General features: G+C 42.9%; 5 protein-coding genes across 6 annotated transcripts in view; 2 read left to right on the forward strand and 3 right to left on the reverse strand.

The window, feature by feature from the left end:
- The window catches only part of agfg1a (ArfGAP with FG repeats 1a), a 30,904-nt gene extending 28,343 nt beyond the window's left edge, over window positions 1-2,561 (forward strand). The window contains exons 12-13 of one of the 2 annotated variants that reach the window (XM_078284127.1): window positions 636-730; window positions 1,040-2,561. In XM_078284127.1, coding sequence (XP_078140253.1) covers window positions 636-730; window positions 1,040-1,099 — 155 coding nt within the window. In that variant the 3' untranslated portion in view covers window positions 1,100-2,561. The remainder of the gene's footprint in view (window positions 1-635; window positions 731-1,039) is intronic. The other variant, XM_078284128.1, reaches the window with a different exon arrangement.
- On the reverse strand, window positions 2,042-5,478 carry slc19a3a (solute carrier family 19 member 3a). Its single transcript, XM_071916375.2, has 7 exons — window positions 5,332-5,478; window positions 4,702-4,937; window positions 3,604-4,153; window positions 3,150-3,228; window positions 2,642-2,834; window positions 2,292-2,433; window positions 2,042-2,203 (listed from the first exon to the last, which is right to left on the reverse strand). The coding sequence occupies exons 1-7, from the start codon at window positions 5,476-5,478 to the stop codon at window positions 2,042-2,044; spliced, it is 1,509 nt and encodes a 502-aa protein (XP_071772476.1).
- A 610-nt stretch (window positions 5,479-6,088) lies between these two features.
- Window positions 6,089-10,441, reverse strand: slc19a3b (solute carrier family 19 member 3b). The gene is made up of 8 exons (XM_071916384.2): window positions 10,292-10,441; window positions 9,784-9,963; window positions 9,261-9,426; window positions 8,681-9,008; window positions 8,160-8,311; window positions 7,053-7,245; window positions 6,606-6,747; window positions 6,089-6,241 (listed from the first exon to the last, which is right to left on the reverse strand). Exons 1-8 carry the CDS (start codon window positions 10,439-10,441, stop codon window positions 6,089-6,091), a joined length of 1,464 nt encoding a protein of 487 aa, XP_071772485.2.
- Window positions 10,442-11,533: 1,092 nt separating this feature from the next.
- On the forward strand, window positions 11,534-19,801 carry daw1 (dynein assembly factor with WDR repeat domains 1). Its single transcript, XM_071916381.2, has 13 exons — window positions 11,534-11,573; window positions 11,801-11,873; window positions 12,287-12,431; window positions 13,183-13,241; window positions 13,412-13,534; window positions 13,689-13,788; window positions 14,481-14,588; window positions 15,299-15,405; window positions 15,622-15,724; window positions 16,295-16,409; window positions 16,680-16,756; window positions 19,386-19,548; window positions 19,767-19,801. The coding sequence occupies exons 1-13, from the start codon at window positions 11,534-11,536 to the stop codon at window positions 19,799-19,801; spliced, it is 1,248 nt and encodes a 415-aa protein (XP_071772482.1).
- A 2,142-nt stretch (window positions 19,802-21,943) lies between these two features.
- sphkap (SPHK1 interactor, AKAP domain containing) overlaps window positions 21,944-23,929 on the reverse strand; it is a 31,424-nt gene continuing 29,438 nt past the window's right edge. Inside the window, exons 10-12 of the mRNA XM_071916386.2 lie at window positions 23,682-23,731; window positions 22,701-22,885; window positions 21,944-22,096 (exon numbers count right to left, since the gene is read on the reverse strand). Coding sequence (XP_071772487.2) covers window positions 21,944-22,096; window positions 22,701-22,885; window positions 23,682-23,731 — 388 coding nt within the window. The remainder of the gene's footprint in view (window positions 22,097-22,700; window positions 22,886-23,681; window positions 23,732-23,929) is intronic.

Below are 23,929 nucleotides of genomic sequence, written 5' to 3' on the forward strand. Positions count from 1 at the left end.
AGGGTATAGATCAGTTCTCACCATTACCAGCAATGTAAAGAATTACCGTTAGCCAGTTAGCATTTTGTGGCCCTTGATAAAATCACTTTTTTATAGTCTTGCAGTTGTCTGACAACAGAAACAGAAGATATGTCAATGACAATACCTGTCATTGACCTGTCTATGTTATATGCTATGTTGAACACTAAATAAGTACATAAAGGCAATATACATAAAGGCTGCTTTTTAACATTGCTGGCAATGGTGAGAACCGATCTATACCCTACAATGACAAAGCGGAAGTACGTTAGCCATGTTTGTGAAAAGGGTCTATTCTATTCTGATAAGGCATTTACCTGTGGTGTGTTCACTTGGGTATTAGATAAGTCCCCAAGATTGTTGTGCTACACTTAAACAATGAATTTCTTAGGCAGTAGTAGTAGTCATTTATTACTCCCACACTGGGAAATTATTTTGTCATTGTTACACTCAAGTACTCCATGAAACAGTACATACAACAGCACAAACCACACAAAGACAGGCACAACACAGTTGAACCATGTTACAGGAAAGCCAGCTCAAAGAAGGTTCCATCATGGAACATCTGTGGACCCTCGCTTGTCTTCTGAATGTTAATCTGAATATTTGTTTTTCAGGTGGAGGGTTTTCAGCCTTTGGCCAGGCCAAACCTGTTGTGACTCCTTTCGGGCAGGTAATGGCTGGACCAGGTGTCTCCAGCAACCCCTTCCTGGTTAGTAAGAAGTTTACTCGCTATGGCTTCCCATAACAGAGATGCATTTTCCCCAGAGAAATCCTGTTCTGATCATATCTCTGCGAAGCATCACAGCACTGAGGTTATTTTTTGTTCCACTGTATCTACTCACTTAGAATAGGCTGCTGATTATTTTGCCAGTATTGTGTTGGTGTTAAAGAAAACCCACCAGTAGTTAAGTTAAAACTGGACATTACCCTTTTATCTCCTATGGATATTGGATTAATTTTGACCCTATCCTCAATAGTATGTTTTCTGATTGTGTGTGTGTCCCTTTTTTTATCCCAGGGTGCAGCTCCACCTCCACAGTACCCAGCAGGAGGCTCTTCGACGAATCCCTTCTTATAGCGCTCCATCCAATCAGCACCACTACAGGGTCAACAACTGGCGCGCTTGCACCTATTGCACTGTTTTGTTTCACCAGTAGCTTTAAAACACAATGTTTGTAAGAATTTGTATTTTGTATCGCAATTTGACACAAATGCAACAATATGAAAGACAGTAATGCTGACAGTGTCCATGGCAACTAAACAAAGTGATGGTGTTTTGCAGAGGGAGAGGTTGGTCCCCTCTTCTTCTCTATTTAATCTGTGAACTGGCCTGGCCTCTACTGAGCCACAATGTATAATCAAACTGGCTGATAACTAAGTTATTGCAAATATCCCATTCATTATGCTGCAATTCTGTACATATTTTTTTCGTTGAGGAAATTAGCTCTTTGTGCATATCAGTATTTGTATCTAACACACACGAGATTTGTTAAGACAGAACTGTTACTTGGAAAAGCCGATGGGTACTGCCAGTTACTGTATTTGTAAAGAACCAAACAGTTTTATTTGTGCAGTATCATTTTAGGTGAGCCGTTTTTACTGAAGAAAAGAGAATGCATATTCCGTTTGCGAGAGATGAGAGAAAGGGTGAGTGCTGCATCAGTGAAGGGCAGGGGACTCAACTCTCTGCCATCCTCTGCCCTGCTGACGGGGGAAACCAGAATGGCTGATGAACTGAAGACCACTTACATCGGGTATTAGAGAATTTTAAGTTAATGTGTAAATATATATATATATATTAAAAAGAATTTTAACTAAGAAGAAATGACCAAACCATTCATTTATATTGATGTACATCTTCATTTGTTTGTTTTGTTTTGTTTTTTTTGTATAAAAAGATTTCTATTCATGATGTTGCAGTCAATAATTTGAAGCGTTTCTGCTTTTACACTGGAATGTAGCCAGTTGGACACAGCAGGGACCAAAAGCCCGAGAGCTGGCGGTGGAAAATGCCTTGTGTTCAGAGTCTTTGTTCAAGGCAGCTGTCTGGGTCTGGCGCACATGGATTTTTGTCTGGAGGAGTTGACTCTGTGCTGCTTTTCTGTGCTCTCCAAACGGTGAACGCTCCCCGCAGTGAGAATATAATGGCGATGACTGAGAAGTAGCTGGCATATATGGTGAACTGCAAGAGAGTAATGAGTTGACATGTAAAACACTTTTGCTACACCTCTAGAAGACGTGATGGACACTTAACCGAACAGCCGACTCACCTGGGGGATGATGGGCAGGCTGAGCCCTCGACTGTCGACCACGATGGAGGTGATGATCGTCTGTAGGGCCAACGCTCCAAAGTTGTTTGCACCAAAGACCAGTGCATATCTTTCCATTGACAGGTCAGCTGCAATTTGAAACCTAAGACAAGCGGAGAGTGTGTGGAGGAGGATATGAGTTTTTGTGTTTTGCTGGTTTAACACATACGGCTGTAATTTTGTTTGTTTTCCTATATTCTGCCTGTAATAAAAGTGTGGGGTCTGAATCATATGGGGTAAAAAAAAATCCCCCCTTATTTAAAAAAAACCAAAAACAATCTAGGCTATTATATCAAATATGACACTCTTACATGGCTATTGTAATCAGCAGCATGTACAGGCACTTGAAAACGATGTAGCTGGTGTAGCAGACCCAGATGTTTCCTATGAAGGTCATGAGGAAGAGTGCTGCTGCCCCCAGTCCAGAGAAACCACCCAGGGCCAGCTCCCCCCACTGTTCCCAGTTCACCTGAGTGAAGCCGATACCATAGGCTGTCGCTGCGCCTGCAAAACACAGTTTTACATTGTAGAGTTCTCATTTGAATCATCATTTAGGAGATGGGGTAATATTTTGGTATGCGTCAACATCATTTCCTCTTTGTGATGCAGTGTATATTTTCAATGTGGGATGTAAGCTTGACAGTCACGTTCCACAGGATGACCAAAATAAAGACAAAGTTGAAGACAATATCTGCACATTTGAAATATAGCCTAGCTGACAAACCGTCTGTGTTGGAAAAAACATGTAAAAATAATTTTGACTGTGGGACTGTCCTTCCTAGTCCTGTTTCTGCACTGGAAAGCTATAGCGTTGCTTACCGAACAGGTTGGACACGGCCTCCACCCCTCCATTGTAGATGGTAAAGTTCTGGGAAGGCTGCACATGCTCCCACAGCACCTGCAGGGTGTATTGTAGGGATAATTTAGGGATCATTTCATCTATTTGTACTTGCAAGGTAGAAAAATATGCTATTGTTCATGGGTCTTAGCCTTAAAGCTGCACTAGGCAACGCGAACAAAGTGGCAGTGGGAGGTAACTGAACTTTTGAAAGTTGGAAGGACTTAAATACCCAGAAATCTTTGGAAGGCGACATCAGTAAACTAAATGTCACTAATGGAAAATCAACAGCGTCTCAATTAGAGGGGAATGGACGCTCTTCTCTGCTGCAGCCCCACTTTGTGATTTAGACTGATAAGACAGGTGTATTTTGCATGAAAATTTTGCCTAGTTAAGCTTTAAGTCTAGCTTCTTTATATTGCCATCATGGCTGACCTGTACATAGTTGATGGTCTGGTTGTAGCCACAGGTGGCCAGTGCCCACCACACTGACCAGTAGAGCAGCTGTCGTGAGGAATAGCAGTGGCGGAAGTCCCTCCACAGCTGGAAGAGAACCTGGCTGCAGCCCTCTGCACCAACAGTCTCCTCAGGGTCTTCAGTCTTGGGCCTTTTTCCTTTCCTCTCCTTTCCTGCACCTTCATCTCCTCCTTCCTCCTCTCCCTTTTCATTTCTCCCTCCCGTTTCTTCCTGGGATATTTTGGATGTGCTTGTTTGCTCTGCACTCCCATCTACAAGGTTCCCTGTTGCCTTTATCTGTCCAGTGTGTCTGCGGTGGAAGAACATGCTCCGCTGTGGCATCGGCAGGAAGCAGGACGTGAGGAGAGCGATGGAGGTGAGGACCAGCGTAAGTACCAGGATGTAGTGGTAGGACATGAGGTTGAAGCTGACTAGCAGCTGGCCCAGCACAGAGCCCACTGTGTACCCCAGGAGCTGCACGCTGCGGCAGTAAGACGTCACCTTACGGTACTTCTCCAGATCCACCACACTGTAATAAGCAAAGCGTATGCCACTTGTTGCACACTATCAAATGTCACACAATACCATGACTGCATAGTTTTCAGTAAGAACGGCCTTACTGCAGTGTTTGGTACCTACACAAGTGCTTACAAGTACTATTATTGTGCTGTCTTTTTTCTGCATATTCTTTGTTTCACTTCATCATCCTCCTTTTTTTTTAACACAGACCCTGGTATCCATGTGCAGCACTGCTATCAGTATATTGCTGCTTTGATAAATGTTAATAGCTTCAAATTTTCAGACATTGTGGCTATTTTGCACAGATTCGTCAGCGCAATATCCTTCAGTTATATCTGAAAATGTACCTGAAGCACCACACAAAGTATGAAAATTACCACATTCAATGACAGTGAAATGCAGACTTGAATGTGTTTTTGAGAAGATGCCATACAACAGTGCCGTTAATCTCTACCAGGGCAAGAATTATAACAACATTATCACACTGTGGTCATGTCTTTTAAGATACTTTTACATGTTCTACATTTGCCAGATGCTCTAGCCATTGAGCTGCATGACCTGTAGATGTAGGAGAAGTAGGCCACCTCGCTGGCCGTCACCACGGCGTAGAAGAACTGCATGGCCTGCATGGCTGGCACACCTTGCATCCAGAGCAGCATTGCTGTGGTGATGAACAGGTTGACGCACTGGAACACTACCACAGGCTTGTAACGCAGCCAGTCGGTGAGCAGGAACACCGGCACTAGCACAGACAGGTAGGAGTACGTCCACACCGGGAAAATCTCATTGTTCACCTGAGATCAAGGAAACACTAGTATGTAAGCAACGAATCTGAATTACAGATCTCTTGCGTGTAAGGCAAGAAACAGAGTACTGCTTGATAACAATTAATCATAGGGTTTTATAACTCTAATTGGATTTTTATCAATCAGGTAATAAAGAGGTCATAAACCTTTTTGCTGTGATTCATCAGGCTTGCTAAATAACTTTGCTGATGTGGCAATAATTTTAAAGTACAAAAGTAAATGGAAAAATTCTGTTGTGATTTGGTTTAGTCTGTAAAGAAAAGGTATGTGTACATTAAACATTTGAGGTTTTGGTGGTTTGTTTAAATGTTGCAAAACTGACAAGGGAAACGTAGTGTTTGCTTAAGTAATTTGGAAGGCACTTCTGTATTTGCTTTTATACCTGTTCCGTTGTCAGGTTCTTGTCGGGTCCTGTCAGGTACGGGATGAGGAAGGGCTCCAGGGGTTTAACTGTGCTGAAGAATCCATAGATGCACAGCAGAGTGGTGGGAAACCCCCAGCCTGCCCTCCACCTCCTCACTGCCTCCATCTCCTCACAGCCACTGATAAGAGTACCACCTGCCTCCGAGTTGCTGTTTTACTCAGTCTCGGTTCTTCCACCTACCTCAGCTGTATGCGTGTGTGTGGTCCTCGTCGTGCCGCTCTTCCTGTCTTGCCTCCTTATGCGAAACACCTGAGGTTGTCTGCAAGTGTTGAGCTTGGTTTGTCAATCAATAACCTGCTCAAAGGGCACCACAACCTGGGACCTGTTCCTGCTCAGGCCGAGATACACGTGTCAAAAATTAAACATGAGGAAGACAGAGGAATTCCTTTATCTTTCACATTCCTTACTAATCAGTTGAAAACTCCAGTTTTATTATTTCAGTTGACTTCCACAGTAGATTGTTGTAGAGATAATGAGTTGTAATGGCAAAAATACCTACTGACTCAATTCTGTCCGTTCTCCATTCTCTAAAGGCCATTGTTGTGTCCATATACACCATTTTGAGGCAATAAAGATAGGCAATTTTGCAGACATTTATGACCAGTAGTATTATTGATGCATGATATTTTTATTCCTTATGGGCAAATGGGACAAAATCCATCTGCTGAACTCATTATTCAGTTTCGGTAAGACCATAACAGTTTGTTGACCTTGGTCAGAAGCGTTCAGCAGAGATCACCTCATGCTCATGCTCTTGTTCCTTGGCCTCCGTCTGCTCAGGGTTGTAATGATATGCACAGGCTGTGTATGTCCCTCGAATCAGGAAGAGCACCGAGATGGTGGCATAGTAGCTGCCATATATGATGAACTGCAGAGAAAAGCTTCTGTCACCTTTTGTAACTGGACTGTAATTTATGCTGCAGAGATATCGATCAGTCTACATTAAATGTGTCTGCATGCAAAAGTAACTGATAACCACCAGGTGTCACTCTTTGTCCTCATGTTTCGATGACTGTAGTCCAACAGAAATACATTCTTGGTCACTAAGAGCATTTTAGTGTTAAATATCAGTGGGATGCCATTAAAACAATAAAGCTGTAGCACATACCATGATGACAAATGTTGCAGTTGGATTCTAGATGAATATATTGATTGCTAGTAAGCACTACTCAGCCTGAGCTTTTGGCCATAGCCTTTGTGCTCTCTGCCTAAACCTGTGTGTACATACATACCTGTGTAACAATGTCCAGCCCTAGTGCAGCTTCATCAACAACAATGCCGGTGAGAATAGTCTGCAGTGAAAGGGCCGCAAAAGTGTTGATTCCAAATGTCAAAGCATAGCATTCCATGGAGAGGTTGGATGCAATCTGAAATCTAAAAGGGCAAAAGACATTCAGAGATAACAAACTTGCCTTGGCTGAATTCCATTCCAAATTAGCATTCATGTTAACTGGGCACTATGCATCAAGTGTCTTTGATTCTTGTTGGTAATCTGAAACCAGCGCACATTCTTTGTGAGAAGCTTGTCATACAGATAGAACAACTACAGGATCTTCCAAATTATTCCTCTTAGGGGTGGAGGAACAGTAGTGCATCTTATTACAGGCTTAGAACAATTGCTTCAGGTAGAGGGTCTTCTACAGGTCTTCTATGACCTGCTGGCATTGTCGTGAACTTACGTTGTGATGGTGATTAGGAGCATGTAGGAGGCTTTGAATATGACATAGCCGGCATAGCACGCCCAGATACTGCTGGTGAGCGCCATCAGAAACACGGCGCACGCCCCCACGGCTGAGAACATGCCCAGAGCCAGCTCCCCCCACACGGCCCAGGCCACCTTGATGTGACCTACGGAGAGGGCTGCTGCAGCACCTGGCCCGGGGAAGGGACAAACACAGTGATTAACCTGTTGTTCTGGGGGACAACGCCTCCAGCGTGCCAGTGCATCCTTTTATTGTGCTCTCAGGGACAAGTTTCTACAATCACTCATTAGTTCCAACAATAACAGCTCTTTCCAGCAGAGGATGTGGCTTCTCTTTGCTTTAAACAAAACCTTATGCACACATTCGCTCCTCTCCGCAGCCCCTATCTATCATGGTGAGCCACTTTCACCCATCTCTTAGAACCCAACTATCAGCAATAATCAGAGAAACCATTACCCTCCAGCTCTATCTCCTTAATTGAAGCAATTACTCTTCTCCTCCTCATGCTGAGCCAGGTTGAACGTAAAAGCCAACAGGACAATGGTGCGACTATTCTGCTATATGACTATTCCCTTTCCCAGTCAATACACATTAACCATTTCATCAGTTATCCCATATAACCAGGATTGGGTGGGCTGCTTTCTTCTAATTACAGATTTTTACGGGTCCATCTGCAATCAGACATGACAGTTTTTATTAGCATTGTTAACATTTTGTCTGGGCGCTATTTCAAGTGGTTGTGCTGCAATTTCCTCTTTTCCTCGGTGTCACTCAGGCTCCTGATGGCTGCTCGCAAAGTGACAACAAACTGTGATCCCCCGCTTCTGTGAATCCTCTGTGAGATTACAATCTCCAAATGGAACTGGCACTCTCTGTCATTGAATGTGCTTTTGTGCACATTGGTATTCGGATATTATTTGGAACACTCAAGCCTTCACTTTATGAGTTGCCGTGTCCTGTTTCCATGGTCATATTTTTTGGAATACTCTATTTGTATACAGTTATATTGAAGAAGAGATATGAGCCAGTATCAGAAAACAGAATACTCCCTCTCTGTCTCTAAAGTAAAATGATCTGTCTTACCTACAAGTGTGCAGACAGCCTCTACCCCTCCATTGTAGATGGATGATGTGGCAGATGGTTCAATATGGTCCCACATCAGCTGGATGTAGTTGAAGACCTGCCCATAGCCAGCTGTAGCCAAAGCCCACCACAGGGACCAGTAGATTAAATTCCTGGATGATGATCATTAAAACAACTGATTATGATGATGAGGATTAGTGCTCCTACTATTAAAAAAATATTACTGTAACAATACTAAAAGCTAAAATAACTAAAAACTAATATTAGTAGAGCAGAAGTATGTGAAGCAGCACATGAACTATATCAAAGAATTATCCTCTCAGACGTATTTGCTGCACTTCAATATGGAAAGTACATCTGACATGGAATTAGGCCACAAACATCACATACAGAGACACGGGACGGGACACTGAGAAAATGAAAGGTGTGTGCGCTGAGTAGATCTGTATTGCTTATTGGGTCGTGATACAGAAGTGGAAAAATAAAAGCAACAACAATTGATTCGAAAAAAAGAATGTTGCCTGGAAGAGTAGGACTCTCTGAAGCTTCTCCAGAGGAGCTGGCCAGCATGGGCCACGTTATCCCCGCTGCACCAGCCGCCACCGCTGCCACCGCTGCCACCGCTCTCCATCTTCTCTGTCCTGAAGCCAGCCTCATCCTCATCCCTCACTGCTTCCTCCGCCTCATCCACCACCGCCGTCCCCTCCTGCTGGGACTCGGAGCCCACAGTCGCAGCCTCTTTCCCTTTGAAGAACAAGCCGCGCTGTGGCATAGGCAGCCAGAAGGAGATGAGAAAAGCCACGCTCACAATCCCCAGAGTAATGGCATTGATGTAGAAGTAGTCCATTCCTGCCGATTGGAGTTAAGATTTCATCAGATCCTGCTCCAATTTTGACGAAGCGTGGTTCAATACAGGTCTGTCACAATTCTCTTGGCAGTTAACAGGCGAGACACATTTTCAGATTTTTAGGATTTTTTTTTCCCTCATCTCTCTTAAGGAGTGTTCTTTTCTTCAGCTATGGCTTAACACGAACAAATAACATTCATCTTCTTTCATTTTCTTATTGATTCAGTATTGATTGTATATTCCCAAAGCCCCACCTGCCAGGGAGATGAGCACTTGGCCCAGGCTGGCTCCAAAAGTGTACCCAGCCAGCATGGCACTGCGTAAGTAACCGGTGGCTCGCTGGTACTTTTCGGCTGGAATCACACTGTAAATGTAGGAAAAGTAGGCCACCTCTGTGGAAGTCACCACGGCATAGTTGACCTGTTGGCGGGACAGCATGCACCAGTTTTAAAGTGGTAGTAGCCACTGGTAAAACCCCTTGCATCAATAATGCAGTAGCTGACCTAATGCAGGATTTTCTCAGCAATTCTTCTTGGGAGCAGTGCAGCAGTAATATGCCTGTAAACACTGCAGGACTTCTAAAATTGCTCCCATTTGTGCTATCCAAGTAAGATTTTTTTTTCTAATGATTATGTCTTTTGGTAAACTTACAATCAAAGCACAACATAAACAACAGTTCTTAATTGAGCTGAAAATTCAAGTATTACATTAGAATGGAACATCATTTACTATCCAGCTATGCACGTTTCTTATCAGTATTTGTTAATCTTAATGGACCTGAAGGAAGGCCAGAGCAGGCAGGCTCCGGGCGAAGCAGAGCAGGACATAGTTGATGACCAGGAAGAGCCCCTGTATGATAATGAGGGGCTTGTACCTCAGGAAGTCCGTCAGCAAGAAGACAGGGAAGAGGATGGCCAGGTAGGAGTACGTCCAGATGGGGAACAGGTAGTTAGTCACCTGTGGAAGGAGACCGAGCAACAGAGCAAGCTAATGAGCAAGTGGAAGTGAAAGACAGAAGAAAAGATAGCAGAGACTGTGTGAGTGATCTACATATGAGAACAGAAGGAACACCGGTCTGATTCCATGTCTGTGCGAACCTCAATCTCATGTAAAACTCATGACAGGTTGGTCTCAGATGAGCTCTCCTAATGAAACATACAGTACTTCATGAATACAGGCCCTAATTATCTCAGTGTGTGTGCACATACGTGTGTGTGTGTGTGTGTGTGTGTGTGTGTGTGTGTGTGTGTGTGTGTGTGCATGTGTGTGTGTGTGTCCATCTTACCACTTCTTCAGAGATGTTCTTGTGGGGTCCGATGAGGTATGGTGTGAGGAAGGGCTCTGCTACTCTGCAGTTAGCAAAAAACCCATAGAGTGAGAGGACTGCAGTGGGATAAACCCAGCCGGAGGACTTCAGCTTGGCCCAACAGCACATGCTTTCCCAGCAGAATTCCCTGGAGATTGCCTTCTGTTTTGAATTCCCAGCGTGCCGCCTGACTGCCTTGAGGTCTTTCTCAATTTGAGGTCTGACTTGCTGGGCTAGTTCCCTAAGTGCCTTTAGCTTTCTTTAAGATTTTGTTTACTCATCAGTAGCTTCTTGACAGTAGTCTGAAGGAAAATCTTTATGGTCGGCACGTGACTTAGTCTCTTTGACAGTTTATGAGTTAAAGACTTTGACCTGTTTGGAAATAGGAGGCTGGTTCAGCTTTAGCTATCAATATAAGACTTCAGTCTTCAATAAATTACATCATACGAGGAGACACAATTAAAATATAAATTAAACTTCCTGGTGTAGGGCAGACGTTGAGCCTGGCAATAAGTTGAACCATCCCTAAATCGTGGAAGCATAACATATTAGCCTATTAACAACACCACATACAGGTGTAATTAAGTCTAGAGTTGAACGGCTATCAATGTAGAACTTAATGTGTTACTCTTCAAAAACCCTCTGTACAACCTTTCATCTTAAAACATGTCTTGCTAAAAATCTAAATCAACTTTTGTTTAAGTTGTCTTTCCTTAACAAGGAAAGCTGGGCTGATTCTCCCGAGGAGTCAACAACTTTTATGATTTGTCTAACAATGATGCTGTTTATTATTACAGGGAGTCTAGAATTGTCTTAGAGTGAAATGTCTATTTTTTCCTACCACACAGAGACTACCTTGTTCTTAAAAGAGATTGATACTTTCTTATAATGGTCGTGTACATTTACTGTGTTAACTGCAATATCATAACTCACAACTTCTCTTCTCTAATGTAGGCCTATGTCTTATGTAGCTAAGGTAACGTTAGCCTACTATTTTAAATGTGTTTAGCTGAAATGTTTTGCCATTTTCCATTCTTCATGCCAACATACATCGGCTCATTTGAAGTTGAAAAATGTTCTGCAGGAGATTGTCGTCGTGTTTATATCCGTATTACGCATGCGTGGTGAGTGCACGAGAAAGCGTGCCACGAGTCTGTCGGCATAGCAACGGTTTGTTGATAGAGGATGTAAAGTGAGAAAGTCTACTGACTACAAGGCAAAATGAAACTTAAACGATTCCTGCTCAGATATTATCCACCAGGTAAGACAAATAGTGGTATTTGGCACCACTGTAGTTCTTTTCAAGGGGATATAACAACTGTAAACTTTTGGTGGACAGTACTAGAAATGTTTCCAACATTAAATTAATGACAACAACTTGACTTGCTACAAAGCCGTGTCTTTGGCTAGCTAAGTTAGCTTGCTGCTGTTCTAAGTTAACAAGTTATCACCAAGTTATCATAGTTTAATACCATTTTCCTTTCCCAGGTATCATCCTGGAATATGAAAAAGGTGGAAATTTGAGGACCAAATCAATCGACCTGTTGGATTTGTCTCCAGAGTACGTGAGTTTACACTAACATTCATTACGTTACTGTGGCTACTTTAGTTAATGTTACATTAGCCACAAATAACTCGTTAGTGATAATTTTTCTGCTTGTCATTCTGTGCTAAATGTCGGCAGGACGTAAATCTAACACGAAGAGTATTTTCAAGTATTTTCCTTGCATTTTACCTATACTGTATCTATGGGTTTACTGGGCTGAAGGAATGTTATCATTGTTAAAAAGGCAGATTTCATCCCCATGCAGTGCTTCATACACATTGTTTGTAGGCTACTCAAAATGTTAGACCTTTGAGATACTCTGAAATTGTTATTTTCTGGATATATGCAACTTAATTGATTTTCAGGTTCTCGCATTTCAAATTGTATGTAACCCTAACCCTAATTGAATGTATTTTGTCACCATGCAGGACAAACCCAGATCAGTTGGTGGCAGAGATCAGGCAGTCTGAGCCTCTCATCACTGAGTCCCGGGCTGACCAGGTCAAACATCTGATCCTTCGACTTCAGGAGAAACAGGGCCTGCAGGACCACCACAGGTTCTGTCTCTTCAAGGTCAGAAACAGGTCACATATTTACGTTACTGGCTAATAGGAGAAAAATCAACATAGCGACACAACATTCTGATTGAATGGAATACCTCCTACTGGGTGAAGATTGTAAATGTTTTAAAAGTGGACCGTACATGCATAGTTATTACAAATCAGTTGCAGTTGCACAGTGTACAGCAGTGCAGCAGTGCATACAGTACCTTGCTCAGTGCTAGTGGCAAAAGCAGGAGACATCTAGTTTATACAACTTCCCTAAAAATCCATTGTTTTAATTACAGGAGTATGACATAACTACTGGAGTTTCTTCAGCTTCTCTGTCAGACCAAAATGTCTTTGGGCACAGGCATTGTGCATCAGATTGAAGGAATTAAACCAATGATTGTTTGCACTTTCGCAGGTTAATGATCATAGTTTGGTTGATGAAATTTTGGCTGCACCAGCTAATTGTAGCATCTTATTGGTGGCCGAAAGAGTGTAGTGTCCCAGTTTTGCCAAGGCCTTCTGATTTGTGCTCTTTGTGAATCTTATTTTGAGGCGTTTGAGTAGTGCAATATTAGCGCTAGTGCTTCAAAGTGACACTAGAGAGCAGCAGCGGGTAAGGTACCAAGTCTTCCCAGCACATCAAAGTCAGATTAATTATGTATGGATATTACACGGGTAAACTTACAGACTTGAATTGAATTAAGTCAATAACTCAAGTATATCGCCTCAGAGATAATATTTTCTAATCTTCTTTCTCTGGTCTCTTTTTGCAGGCGCTGCAGGCACACATACTGCCGCTGACAAATGTTGCCTTCAATAAATCAGGGTCGAGGTAAGTTTATCTGCAACACACAAAATGCTGGCACTCTAGATTTCAGAAAACCCTATGCATTTGTGTTTCCAGGGTGAGGAGAAGGTAAATAGTAACACCCCTCTCTCTCTCTCTCTCTCTCTCTCTCTCTCTCTCTCTCTCTCTCTCTTTCTCTCTCTCTCTCTCTTCAGGTTTATCACTGGGAGCTATGACAGGACATGCAGGATATGGGACACAGCTTCAGGCACAGAGCTGCACACGCTGGAGGGTCACAGGAATGTGGTGTATGCCATTGCATTCAACAACCCCTATGGGTAATAAGTTGTTTTGAGCAAAACTTGAGCAAAAGTGTCAGAATGTTACCCTTGCTCCTTTTGGCACTCAATTTTGTATTCAACTGTTCAGAAAAGCTTTTTCCTATTTTGACATTTACACTCTTTGCTATATTTTTCTCTTCCTGAAACTCAGAGACAAGATTGCCACTGGGTCTTTTGATAAGACCTGCAAGCTGTGGAGCGCAGAGACCGGCAAATGTTTTCATACCTTTCGGGGACACATGGCAGAAATAGTATGTATATTCTGTTATAAGGGGAAATGATTTGATTTTGGTTTGTTTGTTTTCAATATAGGCTAATGGTTGCTTCATATGCTAAAGGCTAGATTGTCAGTATCCAATACACACTTTTCCACAGCAGCAGCAAGTGGGTTTTGTGGCAGCGAGGGCCAACTCAGCATATAAATTGTATGATATCAATATATGCATGATATTTATTTCTTTGAAACTATACACCTGCTCACAAATAATCTCTGTTGATAACAAAATCCAAAGCAAAATAATGGGAGGAGGGAAACCACTTGTAATGCAGAAAGTAAGAAAATGTATTCAAGCTTAACATTGCAAAAAATCCAACCAAGTGTCGAGTGTGCATAAGCCAGTGATACGTTTTCCACAGCTTTCTAACGCGATTTTTTGCGATGTTAAGCTTGAATAAATTTTCTTACTTTCTGCATTACAAGTGGTTTCCCTCCTCCCATCATTTTGCATAGCGTTTTGTCCAATTTGGGAGCCCTTAATTGTTTTCCACCTTTTTACCTTTTACCTGGTGTCAGGAAAACAAAATCCAAAAGGAGTCATAAATAATGTTGCTTTGGAATTATGTTTGGCACATAGATATACTAAATAAGTCCCTGGCGAATCCTGTGTGGTTCTGTAGCAGAGCTCAGGGCCAGTAACTGATAAGAGTGCTGTGTATGGTGTAGGTTTGCCTGGCGTTCAACCCCCAGAGTACGCTGGTGGCCACAGGCAGCATGGACACCACCGCCAAGCTGTGGGACGTGGAGACTGGGGAGGAGGCGGCCACCCTGACTGTGAGTTAGCATCTCTTTACTTAACCTGCTGTCTTTGTTGCCGTCTGTTTCTTTGTCTGTTTATCTCTCTCCGCTTTGCTCTCTTGCTCTTTCATTTCTACCATCTGGGCAGAAACGAAATCCACCCATTAATGACTTATTGAGTCATTTATTCATTCACTTCTGACTGTAACTATTCATTTATGGGGAGCTGTTAGCCTTTCGGATGCCCAGCTTCTTTTGCAGCTCACTTATCCCCCCATGATCTGATGGGGAATGTAGCTGTAATACTTTAATAAGGTAATCTTAACCCACTCTGAGGGGAGAAGCGAGCCCTCTTTGATGTAGGGGCTGCACGTGGGAGCATGGTGTGACTGTTTGGCTGGCTGGCTCTGTGTTCCAGAGAGGGGCAAACTCTCTGAAAATCGCAGCTCTCTCCTTTTTTTTTTTTTTTTACTTCCACCATGAAAAATGAATCATGCTGACAACTGACAATTGAGCACAAAACCTTAAGCGTATGCTCCTTTTTTATTTATTTATTTTTTAAAGAAGAATCTACTTTTTAGACTGTAGTTCTATGAACTCTGCATACTAATTTAAAAAATATGTATTGCTTTTCTTTGATGTGCTCATTTTGATCCTCTATTATCCCTCACTCTCTCTCATTCTCTTTCTCTCCCTCTCTCCTTATCTGTCTCATTCTCGTTCTCTCGCTCTCTGACTCTGTCCAGGGTCACACTGCAGAGGTCATCTCTCTGTCCTTCAACACAGTGGGCAACCAGCTCGTCACCGGCTCCTTTGACCACACCGTTTCTATATGGGACGTTGCTTCAGGCAGGTCAGATGTTGTCAACGTCACTGCACTGTGTGTGTGTTTGTGTGTGTGTGTGTGTCTCTGTCTGTCAAAAGAGAGAAAGTGTGTGGGCTCATGCATGTGTGTGACTGTGTGTGTATGTATATAACACATATGGACGCCCCGTACATGTACACACAGTGTGCACATGTGTATGTACATGTGTCTAACTCAGTGCTGCTGTCTATGTTTTTTCCCCAGTCGTGTTCACACTCTGATGGGACACCGTGGGGAAATCACCAATGTTCAGTTTAACTGGGACTGCTCCCTCATCATCACAGGCTCCATGGACAAAACCTGCAAGGTGAGCTCTCATCTGCTCTCCCAAAGCCTGACATCTAGGAGAGTTGCAGCAACAAGGGATCTTGCATCCTTCTTGAATATTACCCAAAAATCACTGTTTACAGGCTGGAATTGTAGCCTATTTGTTGCCAGGCAGCAATAGTTTGAACATCCTCATTCAGTTATCATTATGGACAATTGGTGCCTTAGTGATTGAAGTGGCGTAACTATTTGAGATAGATGGCTCTTCTCCTTCCCATCTCTCACACTCCATCTCTCCCCACCCCTTGCCTCTAAGGTTTACATCATTTAGAAGAGGAAAATGAAATCCTCCAATCCTAATTCCTTAATTATGCCAAGATGAGTCATGCTCACAAGTCAGAATCACTCACATCGCTGCGTTCCTCTAGGGGAGACGGGTAAAATAAAGCCACTTAAGACAGCTAACAGGTACATGCAAGCATGCGAGGTTGTGTGTGTGTGTTTGTTCACATGTGTATGTGTGTATACTAGTTCATGTGCATGTGTGCTTTTGAATGTGTATGTCTTTGTGCATATAGATATGTGATGTGTGTTTTTTGTGTGTTTGCAGCTGTGGGAGGCAGTTGGTGGGAAGTGTGTGGCCACCCTTGTTGGACACACAGAAGAAGTGCTGGATGTGTGCTTTGATTTAACTGGTCAGCTCATTGCTACTGCCTCTGCTGATGGTGAGACTACCTGCAGAATTCATGACTACAGTTAAAATGTAGTCATCAATTCTCAGCATAACTAATATCCAGGGGTTTGGTTTGATTTTTTTTCTTCTTTTTCCAGGATTTCATTTCTGAGTACAACTTGTCATTTATTTTTGTTTGTCCTGCTTTTGTGAACTGAAGCAGTTTCCTCAGGTCACATAGCAATAAATTCAAAATTTTGGGAACTAAAAAAAATGCACAGTGCATAATATGTAAAGCCTTGTCTGGCCCTGTCTGTGTTAGGTACAGCCCGAGTGTACAGTGCAGTCACACACCAGTGTCTCGTGAAGCTGGAGGGCCACAAGGGAGAGATCTCCAAGGTGAGTCACTGGGCCCAAACGGCTTCTCTGCCACAGCCTGTAAATAGCTCTTTTATGTCACCAGGGCCCAGCATACTTGGTAGTAAGTACAGTGATAATTGGCAGGACAGAGAGTCGATCTTGTGACTGGAAGGTTGCCACTTGTATTCCCTGTGCCAGCTCAAGAAATTTGGGCAAGTGAGGTGAACAAGTGTCACCTACCCTCCCTCATATAATACTGATGATCTGCCCCTGACCAAGGTACTTAACTGCCGCAGGGGCCAAGAGTACAAGATTGATGTACTGGGCAGCTATCAGGTGTGAATGAGTGTGTGTGTATTTTTGTAACCCTCAATTCCCAGCTACTACTCTCTTGGCCATTTCTGTAAATAGGACGAGTCTCAACTTGCCTAGTTATTGTGGGGTAATAAAGCATGATGCTGAAGAGGAAGGACAGGAGTCCTGGCCTCAGGCTGCTTTCAGCCTCCTGTGTCACAGGATGTAGCTCAGCATGTCTGGATGGACGGATTGAGAGAAAAAATACTTTTTTTTATTTTGTAGCATTGGCGTGATGTCCCTTGCACAATCTGACTTATTGCACTTCTAGGTTCCATGAATCTAGATTTGAACTACTGTTGTGCAAAGTGACTCACAATAAGTACAAGTCAGCATCAGTTAAATCCCTAAAACAGTAAAACAAAGAGACAAGAGCCTTCAGGAACTATTACGAAAAAAAAAGCTTTCTTGAAACACTCATTAGTTAGTCTTTGGTCATTGGTTAGTCTTTTGGTCTGCAGTGTGTGTCATAAATAATGTCACAGCTACTGTGTGTCCCATTCACTAGCTCTCTTTCTGCTATGTGCCATAGCACACTCACCAACACAGCTTTCAGGAAATATGATGACCTACAACTGATGTGAGTTTTGAAAAACAACCAACACATTCCATTCCAAAATACTATTTTGTTACCTAAATTATCACTCACTCAATTTCAGAAATAGTCATGACCATCCTCAAATATGTTACAATTTTGAAAGCAGGGGTTCTAAGTATATGTTTTATCTTGTTTTGGAAAAATCCTTTTTGCACTTTTTTATTTCAGTGTTTTCTACCTACAGTAGATCATCATGAGATTTGACAAATACTATCTATGCCATCTCTCACCATCGAGTGACCGTGGTCCGACCTCTGGGACCGCTGTCTCATCAGCCTTTGAACTCAGCGCGCCTAATACTGCACCCATCACATGTAATCACACATCCACAAAATGAGCCTTTAACCCTGTGCAACACGGCCTGCCATTAGCTGTGAGGGCTTGGCTGGAGATGTGTGTGTGTATGTTTGACCCAGCTTTGACCTTGTACTTTAATGGGAGTGATTTTACCCATTTACCATTTGCCAGCTTTGTGTGTATGCATTGTGTGTGTGTGTGTGTGTGTGTGTGTGTCCTGCAGGCTCTGGCTCAGAGGGCTGCTGTGTATGAGGGGCTGAGAAAGCAGCCTCTGTTTACTGAAACACATCAGGCAGCCAGTAATAAATAGGCTGGATGGAGGATGATTCCAGAGGATTATGACACTAATCTCTCCCTAACAGGACACCTCTTCCCCCTCCCCTCCATGCTTCTTAACCACGACCGTCAATCTTTCCTTTCATCAGTCTCTCCCTCTATTTCTGTTCCCGTCTCTCTCTCTCTCTCTATCTGCCCCTGTTTTCGCTTTCACTTTAATTTCTCTGTTAGCTCCCAGTCCCTCCTCTCCCTCCCCTAGTTATTTCCCCTCGCTGCCTTTTGCTTTTTATTTTGGGGGACTGTGAACGGTGGACTTTCCTGAGCGCTCGACAGTGATCGGGGCTAAAAAATACCTGTGGAATGAATATCAAACTCAACACTGGCACGACTGATTCTGAAGACAACACCTGAATGCATTGTTTTTGCGGATTCTACATAGTCTTTCATATGAGGAATTCACTAGCCCTTCTTCTCATATTTTTCTACTTATACCTCTTTCCTGGCTATTATTTGTCTCTCTCTCCATTTTAAACCCCCCTCCCCTCTCTCTGTTCTCTTTCCATTTCTATACCTGCCTGAGCTTCCACTCTCATCTTCTCCCTCCGGTGCTCCGTCTTTGTCAACTACTTCCAGAGTCCGTTTCCATTTCCTGTCTGGGGTCACTCCTTGCAGCTCAGTTTAGAGCTTTAATAAAAACACACTTTACTTTTATGGCCATCTAGCGCCAGCGTCATTTAATCATCGCTTCCTTTACCTCAGCGTGTGGATAAAAAGCCCTTCGGGGGAAGGATGCAGCCAGGCTCTAACCCAATCAGCTTCAGACGTGTTTTTCATAATAGTCCACGGGAAAAAAAGGCCTTCACTAAGTAGTACGGCTGGTGCCCTTATCCGCCTGTGAACTATTTAAAGTTGCTTGACCTCTGTGGAATATATAATGCTGCTGACATAGCGAAAGTGCTCTAAACTCTCTCATTTTGCCCCTCCCTTTGTCGTTTCTACCACTTCTGGCACAATCTCCTATTCAGCACTCTCTCTCTCACTCTCTCTATCCCTCATGTATCACACCCCCGCAGACACACACCCCTCTCTTCTCCCCTCTGCTCTGCTCAAGACTGACTCTCCTGACTCTGTTTCTCTTGGTAGATCTGTTTCACCCCGCAGGGCAGCAGGGTGCTGACTGCCAGCTCAGACAAGGCAGCTCGTGTGTGGGACGCTCAGTCGGGAGTCTGCCTGCAAGTCCTGGAGGGGCACACCGACGAGATCTTCTCCGCTGCCTTCAACTACGAGGGTGACACCATCATTACAGGTAGACGCTGTCCACACACACACACACACACACACACACACACACACACACACTCACACCACATCTGACAACCGTGCGTTGTTAAAATGTAGCCTTGAGCAGCGAATAAAGTGCCCCTCTCCAGCCGTCACAAACGCTTAATTGCACGTTTTACATGAAAAGCATGCAGCTGCGTTAGTGAAGTGCAGCCACCTGTTCTTGTCTGTGCCCCTCTGCAGGCAGCAAGGATAACACATGTCGGATCTGGCGTTGACCCGTCCCTTGACCCGCAGGTGTGCAAAGAGGCACAGGCGGTCCGACTAGGTGGCCAGATACAGGAACAGAAGAATCACTGTGTTAACTGTGTGCGACCCGGAGTCTACCTTTCTGTCTTACAACTGAAAGATCTGCAAAGATCTGAGTCAAACTGGGGTAGAAATCTGATTTTCTGTTTCTGTGTAAGTTCAAAGCCGTTTTGCAAAGCATCATCGCTGATCACATCATCCGTCTCTCTACTGTCAGGCTCCTGTGTCTGAACTCGTTGTCAGTTTCACTTCTGTCCTTATTGTACTAGTTACTGGGATTGGCTAATGGATCCTAAGTTTTAGTTGCTGTGGAATTGCTGTACAGTATCTGTTCATAAAATCTCATCACAAGTAGTTTGATTTCTTCCAATTAGTCTTAAAAGTCATTGTTTAGGTTATGTCTACCCCTGATTTATGAAGATGACTGGATCTAAATGAAGCTGTGTAGACTTTTCATGTATGGATTTTAAGTGTCAGAAATTTTAGCATGTGAACTAGACTCAGCTCTCTGCAATGTAAACATCCCAAACTAATTAAGGCTTTTTTTAACTTTGCAATTCAGCATTCATACCTCTGCATCTCATGTCACATAATGTGAAGTTAGGAGCAGGTCAAGTTCAGATTCTATAACTAGTGACATTGACATGGATTTCTACCTATGTACATTTTAATGTCAAATTTGATTACAAGACCCTCTGTAAATGGCACGTGGATTAGATTTCATCCTAAATCCATTTTAAGACAAAGGTAATCTTTTGACTAATTTGGTCCCACTGCCTTGTGTGTTTCTGTGCTGTGTACTAAGCAGTATTTTCTAAAAGCACAATATAATGATGAATGTCCATTCTCTAGTTTGTCAGCTGGAATTCAGCTGGGCTGAACTTCCCCAAAGCAGCTTTGTGCAAAGATTGTGTGTCCGTTGTTTTACAGTCTCACTGCCTCTGTGACATGCTTTCAGGAAACCAGGCTCTTGGCTGTGCGGTTTGATACTAATATTGATAAATGTGTTAATCATGAGCTGTGTATATGTCAAATGACTAATGAAGACTACATGTATTTCACATCACATAAATTTATTGATGTCAAAAGATAAATACATTCAGTTCTACAGTGACAGAGTTGACAGCTGAATTGTGTGCTTTTTTCCCAATGCTGATAAAACACTACCAGTACCACTACAGTATGTAGAGAAAGATACAGACCAAATTCACATACAAATTCAACATTACAAACCTTGCTCTACCTCTGTCTTCCTGACATAGTAAAAACTAATGAGAGCAGTCCACTACTCCAAGGTGCAGCAGTTCAGAATCTACAGTATATACAGCTATCCAAAATAAACAGTTCTCAAGTAACATGAACAACAAGATAATTTACTTACTCAGAACTGAATTTCAAGGTCACAACAGAAGTGAATGTGTTGGCCAACGAAAACAACAACGATATGGACATCTTGCTTACGTAAAGCAAATGTGCGCTCCTAAGTGACTGCCAGGAGGAAGTGAAGGGATGGCTTTTACTGGGCTTATACACTTCAGCAGCCTCTTTTACATAGCAGTTTCTATACAAAAGGTTTGGGTATTTCATCTTGTGTTGCGGGGAAAATTGAACCTGATTTTCCTCTCTTCTATTGGTACCTTGTTTCTCTGTGTGTTCATTTGGAATAAATAAATAAAAACATAATTTGGTTGTGAGAATCAATATATAATATATTACATCTGAAGCAGTTAAAACCTGCTGACTAGAATCTCTTGAAGGCTAGCTCATTCCCATTAAGGACGTCCAACCTACACTTTGCTCTGTGTGTGTCTCACTAGACCTGTGCAGCTGAAAACAAAACGTGCTTATATTAAAGGGAGACTGGTCCATTCATGGCTGCAGACGCACAAATAACACAACTTTCATGGGCAATGTAAGGGCGGGACGGGGGGTGAGGGGTATGAAATTCTCAGTATGCTGAGGAGGGATCAGGTTGTGCTTTCAGACTGCATTAGGAGACACTAGTTTGATGGCTTGGTGCGTCGAGATAGGATGGGGCACACAGGAACATGTTAGGAGTGTGAGTGAGCGAGCGTGTGTGTGTGCGTGCGGACCGAGGATGCTGGTCCACCCTAAAGGGTCTCCAGCAGCCAATCAAACAGGCTGGACAGAGACCTGCCCTCCTCTTCCTCTTTCTCGTGGAGCTTACAGAACTGAACCACAGCGCTGAACAGGTCAGCAATCCTCCACGCCTTCTGAGACACCAGGTGCACCACCCTTTGGAACTGAGGGGGAAGAACAAAACCATCAATCTACACCCAGGGCACAACAAGGTCACGAACGTCTGCATGTTGCATGTAAATGGAATGACATATTTCTGCACAAATTTGAGCTCAATTATGTATAATTATAACTTTCATTCAAAGAACATATCAAAATACGAGCCATTTATTCATTCTGCTGTCATATAATAATGCTAGTCCAGCGGGAGTCAAAGATCTCTGTAAAGGGTGAGCTGTCTGAAAAGGCAGCAGCACATTAAACTGCAGACAAGTATGTTTTTTCTCAGACATTTTCCTTGGTAAGGGGGAAAGGTCTGTTGAACAGCATTTAGACCAAGTGACAGTAATGGCTTTAAAATAAATACAAATGACATGATTTTAAGCAGAGAAGGCCAACACACCAATTTGATGGTCAGGGTACAAACAATACAAGATGCCATGTAATGCGACATTTTATCATATACTGTAGCAAAAACAATAGCCTATCAATAATAGGGTAAGAGAGAGAGACCAGCAACAGTGATACAATCAAATCAGATTAAATAAAACAGTAACATTTGAGTGAAAACGTTTGAGACTCTCTGCTTTATTTTATTTTATTGCCCACCTTTGAGACCCTCTTTTCTTTGGACTTCTTGAAACAAAGGGCAGGGAGGCCGAGTTCGGAGGCAGCGATCCACTGCAGAGCCACTCTCAGCTCCGAGTCCACACACTCCGGCTCCAGGTCACAGTTCACCACCAGCAGCTCCCTGAGGTTGCTGCTGCCCCCTGCTGTCCTCACCACACCGCTCTCTGGAACATCAAAGATCACAGGACATGTTATGGGGGCAACACACCTTTTTCCTCTCGGCACTTTCCTCACAACGCAGATTCAGGTCAGTCAGTTGGGCGAGGCACTTGACCCCTCTATCTAACTTCATCATGGTTTAGAGTACCTGAGAAAATCTTTTTCTACAAATCACGTCTGTTCTTTATTGAGCAGTATCTAATTAAAAGGAATTAAAAGTTGTATTATTGCTGTATTATTAACTTGGAATCTTCATACCTTAGCTATGAATATGAGCTCCCACAATCCTCTGCGTACGTTAAGAACCATGTGCTGTCTTCATCAAGTAAGTGATTATGTATTTGTGTACATAAACATCTAAACTGATCTATCACACATTGCATCCAGGTTATCTTCATTCATTTATTTTCCAGGGTTCCCACACGCACTTGGACATCAAGTGCCAGCGCAGTGCCCACTGACACCACAAACACATGTAATGTCAGGTCAGCTTCATACAACACAAATGCCCTGGGCTCAGTTTTGCTTTTAGACAATCTTTGTTCCAGTGCAAGTCATTAAACAAAGATGATCTTTGTGCTGGGACACTTTTGGAACTATGGGCCCTTTTCAATTATTGATGAACATCCTTAATTCGAAGAGGAGTGACGCACCTCTATTTGAAGGATTAATCACACAGACACGGCACATAGTTTGACTCTCTCAAGAGCTCTTTGTGTGTGAGGCAGAGAGATGTTAACAAGGAGGTGGACAAGATGTTGATGACATTGAGATGACATGAGAATCCATCACTGCACTTACCAAAGACATTCTCCTTGGTCCCTGTCAGGTGGCCTTTCTCTTTCTCCTCGCTGTGAGGAGAAAAACATGATTTGAAAGGTGGATTTACTCTGAATATATCTCTGAATTAAATATTATACTAGTGAATTAGTGTATTAACTAGTGATTTTTTTTATTGTGTTTACCAAGTTTATTTATCAACATTATTTATAGATTTTATTCCACATTTTAGCTCCTTGGTGTATTGTTTGTTTGTATGTTGTTGGATG

The sequence above is a fragment of the Centroberyx gerrardi genome, chromosome 6 (assembly GCF_048128805.1).
Source record: "Centroberyx gerrardi isolate f3 chromosome 6, fCenGer3.hap1.cur.20231027, whole genome shotgun sequence".
NCBI lineage: Eukaryota > Metazoa > Chordata > Actinopteri > Beryciformes > Berycidae > Centroberyx > Centroberyx gerrardi.

Coding starts and splice junctions, on each gene's coding strand:
- slc19a3b (XM_071916384.2), bottom strand. CDS start 10,441: ATGTGCTGTTGGGCCAAGCTGAAGTCCTCCGGCTGGGTTTATCCCACT. Junction 9,427..9,783: donor CTGCTCTGGCCTTCCTTCAG/GTCCATTAAGAT, acceptor TCCCGCCAACAG/GTCAACTATGCCGTGGTGAC. Junction 6,242..6,605: donor GGCTGGACATTGTTACACAG/GTATGTATGTAC, acceptor TTTTCTCTGCAG/TTCATCATATATGGCAGCTA.
- slc19a3a (XM_071916375.2), bottom strand. CDS start 5,478: ATGGAGGCAGTGAGGAGGTGGAGGGCAGGCTGGGGGTTTCCCACCACT. Junction 2,835..3,149: donor GGCCGTGTCCAACCTGTTCG/GTAAGCAACGCT, acceptor TGTGTTTTGCAG/GCGCAGCGACAGCCTATGGT. Junction 2,204..2,291: donor GCCTGCCCATCATCCCCCAG/GTGAGTCGGCTG, acceptor ACTCTCTTGCAG/TTCACCATATATGCCAGCTA.
- daw1 (XM_071916381.2), top strand. CDS start 11,534: ATGAAACTTAAACGATTCCTGCTCAGATATTATCCACCAG. Junction 12,432..13,182: donor ACAGGTTCTGTCTCTTCAAG/GTCAGAAACAGG, acceptor CTCTTTTTGCAG/GCGCTGCAGGCACACATACT. Junction 16,757..19,385: donor ACAAGGGAGAGATCTCCAAG/GTGAGTCACTGG, acceptor TTCTCTTGGTAG/ATCTGTTTCACCCCGCAGGG.